Source organism: Stenella coeruleoalba (assembly GCF_951394435.1).
Source record: "Stenella coeruleoalba genome assembly, chromosome: 11".
NCBI classification, from domain to species: Eukaryota; Metazoa; Chordata; class Mammalia; order Artiodactyla; family Delphinidae; genus Stenella; species Stenella coeruleoalba.
The window spans coordinates 53055713-53071296 of record NC_137157.1 but is presented as its reverse complement, the minus strand read 5'-3'; the positions used below and the strand labels follow the sequence as shown (position 1 = coordinate 53071296).

The following is a 15584-nucleotide window of genomic DNA, read 5'->3' as shown; positions in this document are numbered from 1 at the left end:
AGTTTTATAACTAGCTTTAATAATTAAACATCTTACAGTGGCCTTTCGAACCTACAACTGAACCTCCCTCGTGTCCTAGACTAGGGTAAGATAAGCTTCTTAGAGATAAGGAAGCTATACGCCTCCCACACGTCTCATTTCAGATTCCCTTATATTCTTTACAGCCCTTGGCACATCGTGTGCTTGTCATAGGATCCAAACATTTTGAAACGGGTTGTTTTTTTTCCCCTTTCCTTTCCTTCCTGCTAACTGAGGTACTCCTTTTGCGTGTCCAAGTAGCTTCCACATTCTGTGTTTTAAACATCTTTCTTCTTATCTCTCTGCCCTTCAGATAGGTGCCCTTGCCCTGGGGAACCCACTGGAGTGACAATGGGCCCTCACATTTAGGTTTTTGACAGGCACGAGGTGCCCCACCTACAGAATTGTAGGACACCGTATGCCTCCAAGTTGCCTTTGGCCTTGCAAAGGTCCAAATGGTCGTTTAAACTTTTTTTTTTCAATCGAGAAACAGTACTTGGTGTTTTGGCAGGCACTTTTCCCTCACACAGGTGTTTTTGCTTTGGTTTTCTCCTGAAACGTATAATGATATTTTCTACCTCCCCAACCTCACCGTTCTCTACCATGCTTTGCCCTTTATTATGTGTTAAATTTTATTGTTTTAGCACCCATCACTCTCACTTCTGTGTCCTCACTGTTTTTACACACTCCAGTCATCTATCCCCAATTATATATATTTTCTATTTCAGCCGGTGGAGAAATGGTTGTATGATGAAAGGCAAAGGAAAAGAGAATTCGAGATTCTAGGAAGAGCGTCTCCCAAACCAACCCTTACCCGGGAACCCGGAGCGTCGGGAACCAGGCCTGCTCGGGGGTATCCGGGACACCAGAACAGGGTCAGCATCGAAGCGCCCAGGCGTCGGGAGAGCTGATTGGTTCCCCGATGAACCAATCAGCGGGCGAGGCTGTGCACTGGTAAGGGAGGGCCAAGATAATAGAGCGGATGAAGTTAAAGGAAAAGGGGCAGGTGTGCCAGGCACCAAGGGTTTGCGTGCACTTTTGCACACCCACCTGGTCATTATTAATCCCGGAACTCTGGTCTGCTAAATTCCACCTTCCGAGTTTCCCAGTTTCATAACGCTGAATAGGGGAAGAAACATTACCCTAACGTTCATAAAACGGTCATTAATGGTGAATGGAAGAGTAGCCGTAGGGTTGGGGGAAGGCCATTAAAATCCTTCCTCTCTCCTTTCCCAGTTCCACTCCAGGTCGTCAACCTAACTCAACCGGTTCTTGAAATAGCAGATCACTCAAACTCTCGCTTAATTGCCAAAACTGATTACCAAAATGCTATCATTAGACACCTGGAAGAAGTTTCCCCCTCCCCAAGGACAGGGGGAAACAATATTGGCGTTTACTAAAGGCGCAGGTTTTCCTACCTGCTAAAGGACAAGCGAATGAGCTCTTAGGCTGAAATCAGAGAAACTGAGACCTTCTGAACTGTGCAACCAAGCACGGGGCCGCGGCCGCTTCCAGGGCTCGGACAACCGCCCCACCCCGCAAACCCTGGCGCAGGGACAGTTCCTCCAAGCTCTACCGCACAAACTTCACGCGGAGGCACAAAGATTTGGGGGTAATGGGAGCACAGATACCAGATTTCCCTTCTGTGTTTCAAACTTCAGCAGAGCTGTTCCACGCTTTCTTCCAAGTGTCACAGCCACCAGGTTCACAGCCGCGTCCAGCCTTAGCTTTCCCACGGTCCAGCGCTGCCACCCACCCATCTACCACCCAAACCCGGGCTGGAGACGCCGCGCCCTCGGGGTTGGGGGAAAGGGGAGTGGGAGAAGAGAGAAATGGCCAGTGTCAGTAAAGAGGTGCCCGCCGAGGCCTGGACGCCAGCGGCCAGCGGAGGGCCCTGGGGCCGAGGAACAAGGAGAGAGGAGGGCTGGAAGCGTGCGGGGAAGGGCCGCGAGGAGAGCAGGGGCGCCGCCGGTGTCGCTGCACTCACTCTGCGTAGCCAGTGGCCCAGGGCAGCCGCCGGGTCTCCTTGAGAATGAGGATAGGGCGGGCGATGTGGTCGGCGCTGCACTCCACCTCGTCCTGAGACAGCCCCAGGAACTCGGGTCGCCCGTAGGGGAAGCGCAGGGGTAGGTCCGAGCCTCCGCAGCCGCCGCCGCCGTGCTCGGAGCCTGAGCTGCCAGCCATGATGCCGCCCATGAAATTGGCCACGGCAGATTTCACTCGAGTGAGCATATTACTCCGGCGCCCGGCAGCAGCGGTGCGAGCAGTGGGCGGCGGCTGGGGCCGGGCGAGGCGCAGCGCGGGGCATGCAGGCTGCGGCGGGCGCACGGGCAGCCGGGCCGGTGGGCGCGCCGCGCTGCTCCCAGAGCCTAGTGCTGCAAGGGGCCGAGCTCCGGCCTCCCGCGCTCAGTGCAGCCGCCGCCGCCCCCTCCCCCCGCTACACTTCCGCAATGGAGCGGCATGGAGCGGGCCGGCCGGGCCGGGGGAGATGCCGAGCGCTCCGGGAGCGGCTGGGAGGCCGCACCTTCAGCAGGTCCCTTCCCCGCCTGCTGCGCTCGACTCCTGCGTGAGCGGAACTGAGCCCACCCGGCGAGTCCGCGGAGCCGGCGCAGCTGCTGCCAAGGCTACCGCCGCCGTCGAGTCATGTGATAATACGGCTGCAAGGGCTCCAGCGGCTGCGGGGCCGTAGCTCAGCCCCTCCCCTGCCGGCCCGAGCGAGGCTCGCACCCGGACCGTGGCCTCCTGGGGGAGGAGGAGCCACGCTGGGTCTGTACCTGGCGGAGAGGATGGGGGCGCTGTGAGCTGGTGGCTGTACAGGTGTTAGGGGAGGTCACGTGGAGCCGGGCCTCCGGGAAAAGCCAGTTGAATCCACTCGAGGAGAAATGCCGCCTACGCCTTCGAGAAAGGAAACTTCGGGAGCTGAAAGGGGAGACAGGTGGAATCCCGGTGGGACGGCTCCAAGTTCTGTAGTGGAAAGAGGAACACCTGGTGTGAGAGATTTCGGCGCTTTCAAGAAACAAAAAGCAACAACCCACAATGGTTGCACAAAAATCATTAAAACTTTTTCCCTAGGCATTTCTAAAATTCCTTTTCTTTTTTTTTATTACCACCACAGGCATCATTATCTGCGGGGCAGACCCTGTTTCGAACCCAGAATAAGCTTAATGGCGAAGAAAACAAAAGAGCTCTAAGAAATCAGAAAAAAACACCATTTTACCTAGTAGTTAACCGCTTAATAGATTTATACAAGCATTTTCCTTCAACGTAACAGCGAAACCAAAGTATCTTTTCAAAGCTGACCCTTGATACACTGAATGCAGCCTTTTCTCTTCTTAATTCGAAACATTGTTATAAAATTATCTAGGGGCACTTTAAAACTGGAGGAATTTAAATATAACAAAGCAACTCAAATGCTAAAGTAAAAGTGAATAAAATGTCTGCAAACGATAAAAGTGTGCGTTGAACTTGTATTAAAACAAAACAAATGTTTGTGAAAAACCGATAAATGTGCTTCATTAGGGGGTAACATTTGTTAAATATTGGCTTAAAAATTGTTTTTCGCAAGAGAGCTGTATCCTGTTCATGTTTACTTATTCTGTATCCTGTTCCTATGTTTACCTACCACGTAATTTGCCAGGACTCTGTGTTACTTGTGGAGTTAAGCGCTGAATGGCTCACTTGGTATTCAGGAGGGAATACAGGCCCCCTTATTGGGGGGGATTGGGGGGACGGGGGAGCAGCCCAGGTTTTGGATGGGAAGATAATTCGTTGAAGAGGAATTAGAATCGTGGCTTTTAGGGGAGGCCTGCGTAAACTTCACTGATCCCCCTTTATTCAGTATCTATAATATTTTTTAAGGCATTTTCCCCTTTGGCTTTTTCATGAATAGGTACTCTGGTTTACTATACACCAAATGGTTATGTAAAAAAAAACAACATTCAACGTTTCAGTGAAATACCATTTCTGTCAATGAGTTCTTTTATTACTTTTCACAAAACAGAAATGTAATTTTATCTTGGCCCCCTTTCCCTAATTTTAAAATTGGGAGCAGGATTCTAAAAGATGCAAAATCTAAATAAGCCCAAAAAAGTCTTCTCAACCTTTGCTTTGTTAATTATAAACTGCTTCTGAATGGGAAATCTCAATATAGTGGTTAAACAACCAACCAACCACAAGCCCTGGCATCCACTGAGTCTCATAAAAATTTAGAATCCCCTTCTCAAGCTTTTGCTGTAGAGCAATTACCTTTTAACAACATCCTATGGCTACTTCAGTAACAAACCTCTACTGAGATGAAATTATGTTCTTCCCTTCATTTCACCTTAGGGCAAGGCTTTAGTATTTACTAGAAAAAGGATTTATTTTTCAAGTTAAAAGTAGTACCGGGCTTCCCTGGTGGTGCAGTGGTTGAGAGTCTGCCTGCTGATGCAGGGGACACGGGTTCGTGCCCCGGTCCGGGAAAATCCCACATGCCGCAGAGCGGCTGGGCCTGTGAGCCATGGCTGCTGAGCCTGTGCGTCCGGAGCCTGTGCTCCGCAACGGGAGAGGTCACAACAGTAAGAAGCCCGCGTACCGCAAAAAAAAAAAAGATGGGGAATAAAGTCAATATTTTGTAATATATGTAAATGGAGTGTAACCTTTAAAAACTGTATAAATTTTTTTTTTAAGTGTCCAGTTTCTGAAAGTCAAGACAAGCCTGAGGAATTCTCAGACTGGGGACAAAAAGGGCACAACTTACTACAACAGTGTACGAATGTTAATTTCTTAGTTTTGATGTCAACATTAGGGGAAAACTGGGTGAAGGGTACATAGGAACAAAAAATTTAAAAATAAGGAGATTTGGGTTTCAAGTAGAAAGTAAACGTTCGTTTGGAAGTCAGGCCAGAAGGATGAATAATGCCGTTCCAGGATCTAGCAGTTTATCTATGTCTTCCCATTAGATAGTGAAATCCTATAGGGCAAGAATATTCTTACTCATCTATGTATTTCCAGCACTTAGCCTAATGCCTAACAAGTAATAGGGCTCAGGGCTCAGTTGATAAATTAATTCCTTTTTATTTTGGCTGGGCCGTGGGGCATGCAGATCTTAGTTCCTTGACCAGGGATCATACCCATGCCCCCTACAGTGGAAGTGTGGAGTCCTAACCACTGGACTGCCAGGGAATTCCCAGTAAACTAATTCTTTTAAAAAAAAAAAAAATCCATTCAGAGAAGAATGTAACTTGTTTGAATGACCAAATCTGTTATATTTATACCCTCAGTTTTCTTAACGATCTTAAGTTATCCCTTAAGATCTGTCATACCTGTAAGCAGAACTTCCTTAACCTCTGATATCTGATAAGATAAGGTTTAGCTAACTTCAATCAATATCCAGATTGGTAATAATATGGATGGGACTTCCCTGGCAGTCCAGTGATTAAGACTCCACACTTCCCTGCAGCAGGGCCATAATAATATCCTCATGTGGGTCTCTGCTTCACACAAAACTGGTAACCTGACGATATCAACCAGGATATAATATTAAAATAGTTAACATTAACTTGCTTTTGCTTCAGAAACAGTTTAGATTCCAGTTTCATATATAGTAATGTACTGGCTGAAAATCTTTGACTTCGTAAGAGGGATTTATTTATTTCTTCATAGTAAACAAAACCTTTTATTTATAAATAACAATTTCCTTATGAACCAAGAGGTTTATAACTAATTTTTGAGTACAGAGTTATAGAGTCTCAGCAAATTTTACTACCACCAAGTACACACATTTTCTAGATCACAGACACCTAATTTCAGAATATCTGGTACATTCAACCAATGGGTTACATGTGACTTTTTCTCTTACTTTCCTATTGGCCACTTTCTATAGACTATTCTATCCTATGCCCACATTGTCCTACTGAAACCACTGCTTTGTAACTGATGCGGGAATTGTATAAACCTGAATCCCTCTCACTTAATTCCTGGTCCCATAATACCTATTGTAGATTAGACTCTGAAATGTGCCGATTACCAGAATACTCATGTATAAAATGGAAAAAAATAATCATTCCAGTCTCATAGGGTAGCTGCAAGGATCAGTGAGAAAATAGTTATAAATATGATATAACTAATGTTGGCCCAGAGTTATCAACCTTTTCTACTTAAATCTATGTTTTTCCTTAGGGACTAGTTTTTCATATTAAAATTTTAAACCATTTCCTTTTTTTGATTTTTACTTACAAAAAGGAAAATAGAAACACCTACCACATAGGATTATTTTGATGATTAAATGGAAAACACGGAAATTCCTAGTATTCTTCCTGATAGAGGGTGGATGGTTAATAAATGAATAATCTACGTTACAATACTGACAGCACCCTGCCCTGTGAGGGAAGGAAAGTTTACAGGCGTTGTTTCCAGTGCTCTTCAACACTTTATAAGTTAAACATTGTTAATCAACACCACCTGTTTACTATTGAGGAAACTGAAATTGGGGAAGGTAAATGAATTGTCTAAGACCACACAGCTAGTAATGAAATAGGACCCAGTCCCACTGTGTACTTTCACATTCCATCAAATAGAAACTTTTCATTATGAAAGATTTTTTTCTTCCTTTTCCAAGCAAAGACCTGGTATTTTGGTTATCTTAAGGATTTTGTAAATTTTCTGTGGATTCAGAAATTTTAAAATTTCTTAGAAACCTCAGAACGTTATAAATACGATAATGTCATTTGGAAATTGTTCCAAATTCCAAACAAACTACTTTCCAGTTTTTTAGATAGAACATGTTTCTAATTTGGGAGCTGCCTAAGTCATACTAAAATTGTATGAAAATTCTAAATTCTATTATACTGAAATATCTTTAAAACAATTATATTACCAACCTGTTTTCAAGGCTTCCCATGTTCACATCTCTTTTTAAGTGTGATCTAGCCTGCCATTCTCCTGCCATTTAACAATACCTGCTATCAGGATTATTCTTCCAAGGCAATAGTGGTCTGAGTCAAGCAGCCAATGAAGATGGTTTACTCAACGGGAAAATTAGTTTTTGCTCAGAGAAGGGCATGTGGTTCACAAAAATTCAGAAATCAAGCAACTAAAGACAGCTTCTTAACTAAGAATTATAAACTCTCTCTTAAATTACTTTTTATTCCCTCAAAGGATCAGTTTTGTTCTATGCCAGTATATGTGACAGCTATTTAGAATGTCTTGAAATGCACAGTTAGTTGCTTTGTCCTTTTTGTCATCAGTTGCATTTTCAATCAAAGTAAAGAGAATTTTTATGCTTGCCTGTGAATATTTTTAGGGTCAGCTTTCCAAAACCAAAACAAAGTAGACTGTCATGGCAATAATCTCAGATTTTATTCAAAAGCAAGACCACCCACCCCAATTACTCTGGTTATCCCTTCATAATGAACATATCCTACTTTTACAAAATTTTTCCCTGTGCCTACTTCAGTGAATTTAAAAATTAATTTATTGTCTCAATTCTCTTCTAATTGTTTGGCTGTGGAAAATTGGCATATTAGATTGCACTTCCTGGACCAGCAACCAGAAGATCCCCTATAGACTTGTTAGAAAAGTAAATTCTCTGGCTCCATCCCACATCTATTGAATCAGAACCAGTAGGGGTGGTACCCAACTATCTAGTTTAACAAGTCGTCCGGGAGATTCTGATAGAAACCATTTGAGAAACACTGGCATATGAGAAACTTGTGCTATTTACTTAATGGACAGGCAGACATGGAAGTGAGGGAATATATCAAATAAGAAAATAAGCAGTGGCCCACGTGCTTTGACTCTAAATGGGTACAGAACAAGAATAGCCATGAATGAGACTCATAAACTGGTTCTATTCAGATACATATGAACTGCCCCTCTCTTCTGCTTGATTTCCATAGGCTTACGTTAGTGTAAAACCCCAAGTACATTTGTCTTGGGCAGATCTGTAAATTCTTCAGCATATGGGACACTGTAGAGAAAGAAGTAGGATTGACCATTTCCTAATCATCTCCCAGGCTGCATTACCCAATACACAGTCTGTCTATGCACATGTTTCTGTCATCTGCCAAGCAGGGGCAGAAAAAAAAAAAGTAATATATAAATATATTTATATAAATAAGTACATTTCTATAAATATAGATTTTTATGTAAATAAATATGTATAATATATATTTTTAAAATCTTCATTTTGGGTAATGTTTTTTAAAAGTACCAAAATGGTCATTATTAGAAAAAGCAAAACCTTTTTGTCCTTCCTGATATCTTTTTATGACTTTGTATTGTTTTTGGTTTGATTGCTGGTACTAAGGCACTAGATATAATTTTTCAATGCCTGAGGCCTTATAGGGTTTTAATCTGGCTCAGAATTCTCCACTTGTGTATCTCCCAGGTACCTCAAAATAAACATATCACAAATAGAATTCATGACCATGACTCCACTTCTTCTTCTCCTGAGACTACAGTGTCAGTTAATGACATCAGTATCCGCCTACCCAATCTAGAAATCTGGGAGGGATCCTCTATTTCATCCCTTTTGTCATCTTCCCATGTCAGTCTGTCAACTCGTTTTGACCTGCCTTCCAAATACTTCCAAGTCTGTCTCCCCCTGACCGTTTCACAGTTACCAGGTTTGCTCAGATCTTCATTATTTATACTCAGACTTCTCAGCAGTTTCTCGCTGAGGAAGTGAGAGCGCCACTCTCTTCAGGTGGAGCTATCTTCCACACAACAGGAAACAGGAGCTTTCTAAACAGAGCACCTGGTGATATTTCCTTCCATTTTAAACTCTTCAATTGTCTATTTGGTTAAAAACCTCACCATGAGCCGTTATGATTTAGTTCTGATTACCTTTCCAGACATAGGTTAATCTTTCCTCCATTCCAACAATTCTGTGCTGCAGCCTTACTCATTACTTGTCATTTTTAGAATGTGGTTCTTTACCCCACCCTCTTGTCAGAAGAGCCTGTTTCCTTTTGCCTGAAATGCTGCAAGCCTTTCCTCTGTCCCTCCCCCAAACACGCCATGGGTAACTCCTAAATTGTTTTACATCCCTCACATCCTTTCAGCAGCTAAGAGCTTCCTTCTCTATATTCCCAAAGCACCTTTACATGTCTTTCCCTAATTGTAGCACATCACATTGTGTTAAAATTACCTGATTCCCGCAATGTAAGATAATTGAAAAAAAAGGGGTTCTTTTTTCTCTTTGAATCTATAAGATTTACTGTACATTATATGTATTAAATACAGGTTAAATAAATAAATAAGTAAATAAACAGCTATGGCAAAGAGGGAATGGCAACAATAAGCCTCTCACTTTAAAGATCAAATTAGAGGCTTTTAGTAGTACTTTCTAGAATAAAAGAAGATAGAGGTAAAATGTTCATAAACCCAGGCCAGTATCTATAGCATCCTAATTTTGGTGTCCAGGGGTTACCAGGTTTAATATAAATATCCTCAGTATACAAGTCAGATGATTCCATATGTTGAAAAGCATTTTATTTAATACATCTGGAAAACAAAACTGTGCCCTAAATTTGAATATAAATGTATTTTGAATGCCCCTATACTTAACACCTTTGGTATTTCTATTAAATTGTTTTAAAACGTGTGTAAAAATTAATAAAAATCTCTATTAAAATAGAGTTGGGAGGCCAGACGAGGAAAGGCTCACACCCTATGATGATAGCTGACCCCAAGGGAAGAAGGACTTCTTCTCCTTGCCTGGAGATATCTCAGCCAATAAAAGACTGTCACAACTCAGCCAATGAAAAGCCGCTATACTTCAGAATTCTCAATTCCTCCAATGGATTCTTTGATTACTATCGCCTTCCCAACTTCCATTGCCCCTCTTTAAAAGAGTTCTCTTTTGGGGCTTCCCTGGTGGCGCAGTGGTTGAGAGTCCGCCTGCTGATGCAGAGGACATGGGTTCGTGCCCCAGTCCGGGAAGATCCCACATGCTGCGGAGCGGCTGGGCCCGTGAGCCATGGCCGCTGAGCCTGCACGTCCAGAGCCTGTGCTCCGCAACGGGAGAGGCCCCAACAGTGAGAGGCCCGCGTACCGCAAAAAAAAAAAAAAAAGAGTTCTCTTTCACTGGGGAAGGAGGACGGGGAGGGGACAGCGACAACATTTCCATGTGACTTGCCATGGTTGCAGACCTGGAATTGCAATTCTTTGCTGATCTTGAATAAAACCATTTTTTGCTGAAGAAATAACTGGCAGTCTGTTTATTTTAGGTCAACATGAGAAATGTCTGTTACTGAATTTTCAATTTAAAATTCAGAATCAATTTTTTAAAATAAATTTATTTATTTTTATTTATTTATTTTTGGCTGCGTTGGGTCTGTTGCTGCATGCGGGCTTTCTCTAGTTGCGGTGAGTGGGAGCTACTCTTTTTTTTTAACATCTTTATTGGAGTATAATTGCTTAACAATGTTGTGTTAGTTTCTGCTGTATAACAAAGTGACTCAGCTATATGTATACATACAAGTGTGTATACACTTTGTGTGTGTATACACTTTGCTGTATAACAAAGTGACTCAGCTATATGTATACATACATCCCCATATCTCCTCCCTCTTGTGTCTCCCTCCCACCCTCCCTTTCCCACCCCTCATAAAGCACCAAGCTGATCTCCCTGTGCTATGTGGCTTCTTCCCACTAGCTAGCTATTTTACATTTGGTAGTGTATATATGTCAGTGCCATTCTATCACTTTGTCCCAGTTTACCCTTCCCCCTCCCCATGTCCTCAAGTCCATTCTCTACGTCTGGGTCTTTATTCGTGTCCTGCCCCTAGGTTCTTCAGAACCTCTTTTTTTTTTAGATTCCATATATGTGTGTTAGCATATGGTATTTATTTTTCTCTTTCTGATTTACTTCACTCTGTATGACAGACTCTAAGTCTATCCACCTCACTACAAATAACTCAATTTTGTTTCTTTTTATGGCTGGGTAATATTCCATTGTATATATGTGCCACATCTTCTTTACCCATTCATCTGTCATGGACACTTAGGTTGCTTCCATGTCCTTGCTGTTGGAAATAGAGCTGCAATGAACATTGTGGTACATGACTCTTTTTGAATTAGTTTTCTCGGGGTATAATCCCAGTAGTGGGATTGCTGGGTCATATGGTAGTTCTATTTTTAGTTTTTTAAGGAAACTCCATACTGTTCTCCATTGTTGCTGTATCAATTTACATTCCCACCAACAGTGCAAGAGGGTTCCCTTTTCTCCACACCCTCTCCAGCATTTATTGTTTGTAGATTTTTTCGTGATGGCCATTCTGACTGGCATGAGGTGATACCTCATGATAGTTTTGATTTGCATTTCTCTAATAATTAGTGATGTTGAGCATCCTTTCATGTGTTTGTTGGCAATCCGTATGTCTTCTTTGGAGAAATGTCTGTTTAGGTCTTCTGCCCATTTTTGGATTGGGTTGTTTGTTTTTTTGATTTTGAGCTGCATGAGCTGCTTGTAAATTTTGGAGATGAATCCTTTGTCAGTTGCTTCATTTGCAAATATCTTCTCCCATTCTGAGGATTGTCTTTTCCTCTTGTTTATGGTTTCCTTTGCTGTGCAAAAGCTTTGAAGTTTCATTAGGTACCATTTGTTTATTTTTGTTTTTATTTCCATTTCCCTAGGAGGTGGGTCAAAAAGGATGTTGCTGTGATTTATGTCATAGAGTGTTCTGCCTATGTTTTCCTCTAAGAGTTTGATAGTGTCTGGCCTTACATTTAGGTCTTTAATCCATTTTGAATTTATTTTTGTGTATGGTGTTAGGGAGTGTTCTAATTTCATTCTTTTACATGTAGCTGTCCAGTTTTCCCAGCACCACTTATTGAAGACACTGTCTTTTCTCTATGGTATATTCTTGCCTCCTTTATCAAAGATAAGGTGACCATATGTGTGTGGGTTTATCTCTGGGCTTTCTATCCTATTCCATTGATCTATATTTCTGTTTTTGTGGGGAGCTACTCTTCCTTGTGGTGCAAGGGCTTCTCGTTGCAGTGGCTTCTCTTGTTGCATAGCACGGGCTGTAGGGGCATGGGCTTCAGTAGTTGTGGCTTGTGGGCTCTAGAGCACAGGCTCAGTAGTTGTGGCACATGGGCTTAGTTGCTCCGTGGCATGTGGGTTCTTCCCGGATCAGGGCTCAAACCCGTGTCCCCTGCATCGGCAGGTGGATTCTTAACCACTGCACCACCAGGGAAGTCCCCAGAATCAATTTTAATTAATCTTGGTTTTTCATGAATACTATCCATCAATGGTTTCTAACTGTCTTATCCACCAGTGTTTTCTTTCCTAGTACATGCCTCTTTTCCATTGTTTTGCTATTGTTCATGAAAACAATAGAAAAATATTTTCAGAAATTACCAAAGTTTGTAAAACATGACAGTTAAAAAACTTAGTTTTTAAAAAAACTAACTTGGGTAGTTCTTAAATGTAGCAGGACAACACGTCTGAAGAAACTTATTAGCAATTAGCGCTTGTATGTGTCAGAGTACATGTAATACCGCCCTTTTTTCAGCAATGAGGCTCATTAGTATTAGCTACTGGAACTTTGTAGAGTAATTTGGAAATTTGTGTCATTGAGATATTCTAGAATAGCATACTTAAAATGCCTGGCACCTAGTAGACATTGAATAAATGGTAGCTTTTATTTTCATTAAGAGGTCCCTGTGTGAAAGGCAATTAAGAGCTTGTTTGTAGCCTCTAAACATACCAAGGAACCGCCCCTTCCCCCTTAAAAGGAGAATAAGCCTTGAACCTCCATTATGCAGTCAAAGATGGATACTGTTTTCTCATTCTTTCTGCCAAAAAGAGTTCACAATGAGATTTTCACAAGGATACAAAAATATCACTCTTTTTTTTCCAGAAAGTAAAAGATAGAAAACTTTAAAATCCTCTGCTGATGTTCTCACTACCTTTCTTGCTTTTTGTTTGTTTACTTGTTTTGCTTTTCATTCTGAACACATTCAGCATCATAGCAAGCTGGACACTAAAAATCGGAAAGTGAAGGGGTTCATTATACTATGTCCCAGTTCCACATTTCAGTTCAGCACCTGACATTATCTTTTCTTTTTATCCCTGTCCCAACTACCTTGAGAAGCCTTTTAAACAAAGCAGTTAATTAATTACCTCCATCTTTCTTCTTCGTCTCACTTCATGCAAGGTGTTTTCTAGAAAGGAACTTAGAGAGACAAGGCAGACTTTCAGGTCTGAGTGAAGTCTATGAAGCAATGGGAGAAGTGGACTGCAATTCCCTTTTGAGGCGTCAGTGTTACTCCACTTGTTTTTTTGAAAGATTATAATTCCCTACTTGAACTAGATTCAAGTAGAAGTATAAATTTATTCATTCCAAAGACATATGTAAGTAATTTGGGGTTATATGTAACTATATATGTTTGATTTTTATCTCTTAGTATATGTTTTTGGGAATCAAAACACTCATTTTCAACCTTTCAAAAAAAAAATTTTCTCATTAGTGCAAGATCAGTACTTGGCAAAGTCAGTTTTCCTCATCATACACAGTGTGGAAAGATGAAGGGATTTTGAAAAAAAAAATTTTTTTTGCCCACATTTACTGATTTTTCAAATAAACAAACACTAAGTACTGGATCTTTCAAGGACCCTTTTATCTGTAATTTTAAGGAACTCTTTTGAAAAGTCTACATGTAGTGCTAAGCCCATTGCTCCTCCTTTTACAAATTCTTCTATATTTTCCATTTATCAAGCAAGACTGTTTTTCCCCCATGATTTTAGAGAAGAAAGAATGAAGTTCTATGCTTCAAAAATTATGTTCTGATCATCCTCTGCATTAGAAAAGATCACCATTCTAATATGGTTTTTCTCACTCCACTCCTTCCTGGAGCTATTTTGTCCATTCTTTTTTGTCCTGTGGGAGAGTGTAGGGTTTTTCCTTCCTTTCAGTGTTCTACTATTCCAGTTGCTGTCCCACCACTTTCATAGTAGAAGCATTTTTCTTTGGAAACACATATCTGCTTCTTTGTTTATTTTAGCTTGGGGCTCTGTAAGAAAGACTCCACTGCCTCGTCAGCTGCCCAAGTCCAGGGTTAGATTACAGGAGGACGGCAGACCGTAATAGGCAGTAGTTAACTCTTCATGGCCATGTTCAAAGAAAGAGCATGAACCGCAACAGCCTGGCAAAAACTCTGCGTGGCAGATCAGTTTTTCTAAAGAAACAAAACAAAGGCACTTCTGGCTAGGCTATGTCATTTTGCTTGTTAGAAGAAAAAAACAAATACGATGTTTGACCAAGGGAGATTGTATCACCCTCTTAAACAACCACTATGTTCCTTTGAATTGGCTATCACAAACATTTGTAACGTCAGAACACTCTGTAGAGGAATTACTTGTATGTGTAGTCTATTGGTAACAAGGAACAAAACATAATTTTGAATTGTAGAGCATTTGGCTATCTTAAATTACAAAAAGCAATGCCTACAGAACACTGGGTTGTCTTACTGAAGTTTCCTGTCAATAACTAGATTAAACTAAATATGCGTCAATGTTTTGGCCAAGTAGACAGTTGTGCCTATTTTTCTTTTTAAGGAAGAAATGTTAGGTTACTTGGAAAAATGTAGAACCTTAATGGAGGCTACAATTGAAAACAAACAGACCCTATCACTGCTTTGGAGAAGGCCAGAAACAAAAGTTTCAAGAAGCCAGGTTTACCTTCTATGCCTTCTTCCTAATTGTACCACTTCTATCCCCAGAGACCATCCGAAATACTGTTTTGAGCATTAGCTTTTCCCAGGCGTTTGCCCTCTCGTGGTTCTGTGATTATTCAGACGTTTGTCTCAAGTCTTCCTTCCTCTTTCCTCAAGTCCAGCCCTCTGAGTCTTGTGCCCTGATGATGAATTGGATTGCCAAATCTCTGCTCTTCTGGTCAGGAGAGAAAGTCATGAGCCACCTTTTCAGGCCTGAAAAAATATATCCAGGATCTATTTGAACAATAGTTTATAGTTGATCAACCACATCTCATAGATCATGATCAAAATGCAACCTTATTGCCATCTTACACAGTTCTTTAAAATTGATTAAGGACATAGAAGAGCTAATTTCCCCTGATCTTTATTAAGAAAAATTATTAAAAACTTGGAACAAAGGCAAGAGAACGGCTATATGTTCTTTCTGTGTCATACTGGAGTATCATCTCACAGGTCCACCCAAGGATTACTTAATTTTCTAGGGGAATATGTCATGGTTTGTTACTGTTGATTAGGGTCTACATTTTGTTAACTTTTAGATTTTTGTGCAGTAGAGATCCAAATGATTTCTGATAGAAAAATATTACCCGTTGGTTATGGTTGTATAGCCCTCTAGGAGTTTAGCCATTTTAGTTTCTAATCTCTCAGTCTTCCAATATTCTCTCCTTATTCAGTTCCCACAAATATTCAGTTTCTCAAATGCTCATTGAACCAGCATTAACATCCTTCTGGCTCTCACCAATGAGTTAAATAAATGTTGACGTGCTTATTCTATGCTTACATGAGAGTCACGCTTTTATCTTTTGAAAATGATACTTGACCATCCTAAATGAAGTCTTAGACAGGCATATCTTTTCTGG

The 15584-nt window shown here is 41.4% G+C and overlaps 1 protein-coding gene across 2 annotated transcripts in view; it reads right to left on the bottom strand.

Annotated features, from left to right (window-relative positions):
* PPM1H (protein phosphatase, Mg2+/Mn2+ dependent 1H) overlaps positions 1–2735 on the bottom strand; it is a 262737-nt gene extending 260002 nt beyond the window's left edge. For both annotated transcript variants that reach the window (XM_079938193.1, XM_079938192.1), the window contains exon 1: positions 2006–2735. In XM_079938193.1, the coding sequence (XP_079794319.1) occupies positions 2006–2250 (245 nt within the window). In that variant the 5' untranslated portion in view covers positions 2251–2735. The remainder of the gene's footprint in view (positions 1–2005) is intronic.
* Positions 2736–15584: the final 12849 nt, after the last annotated feature.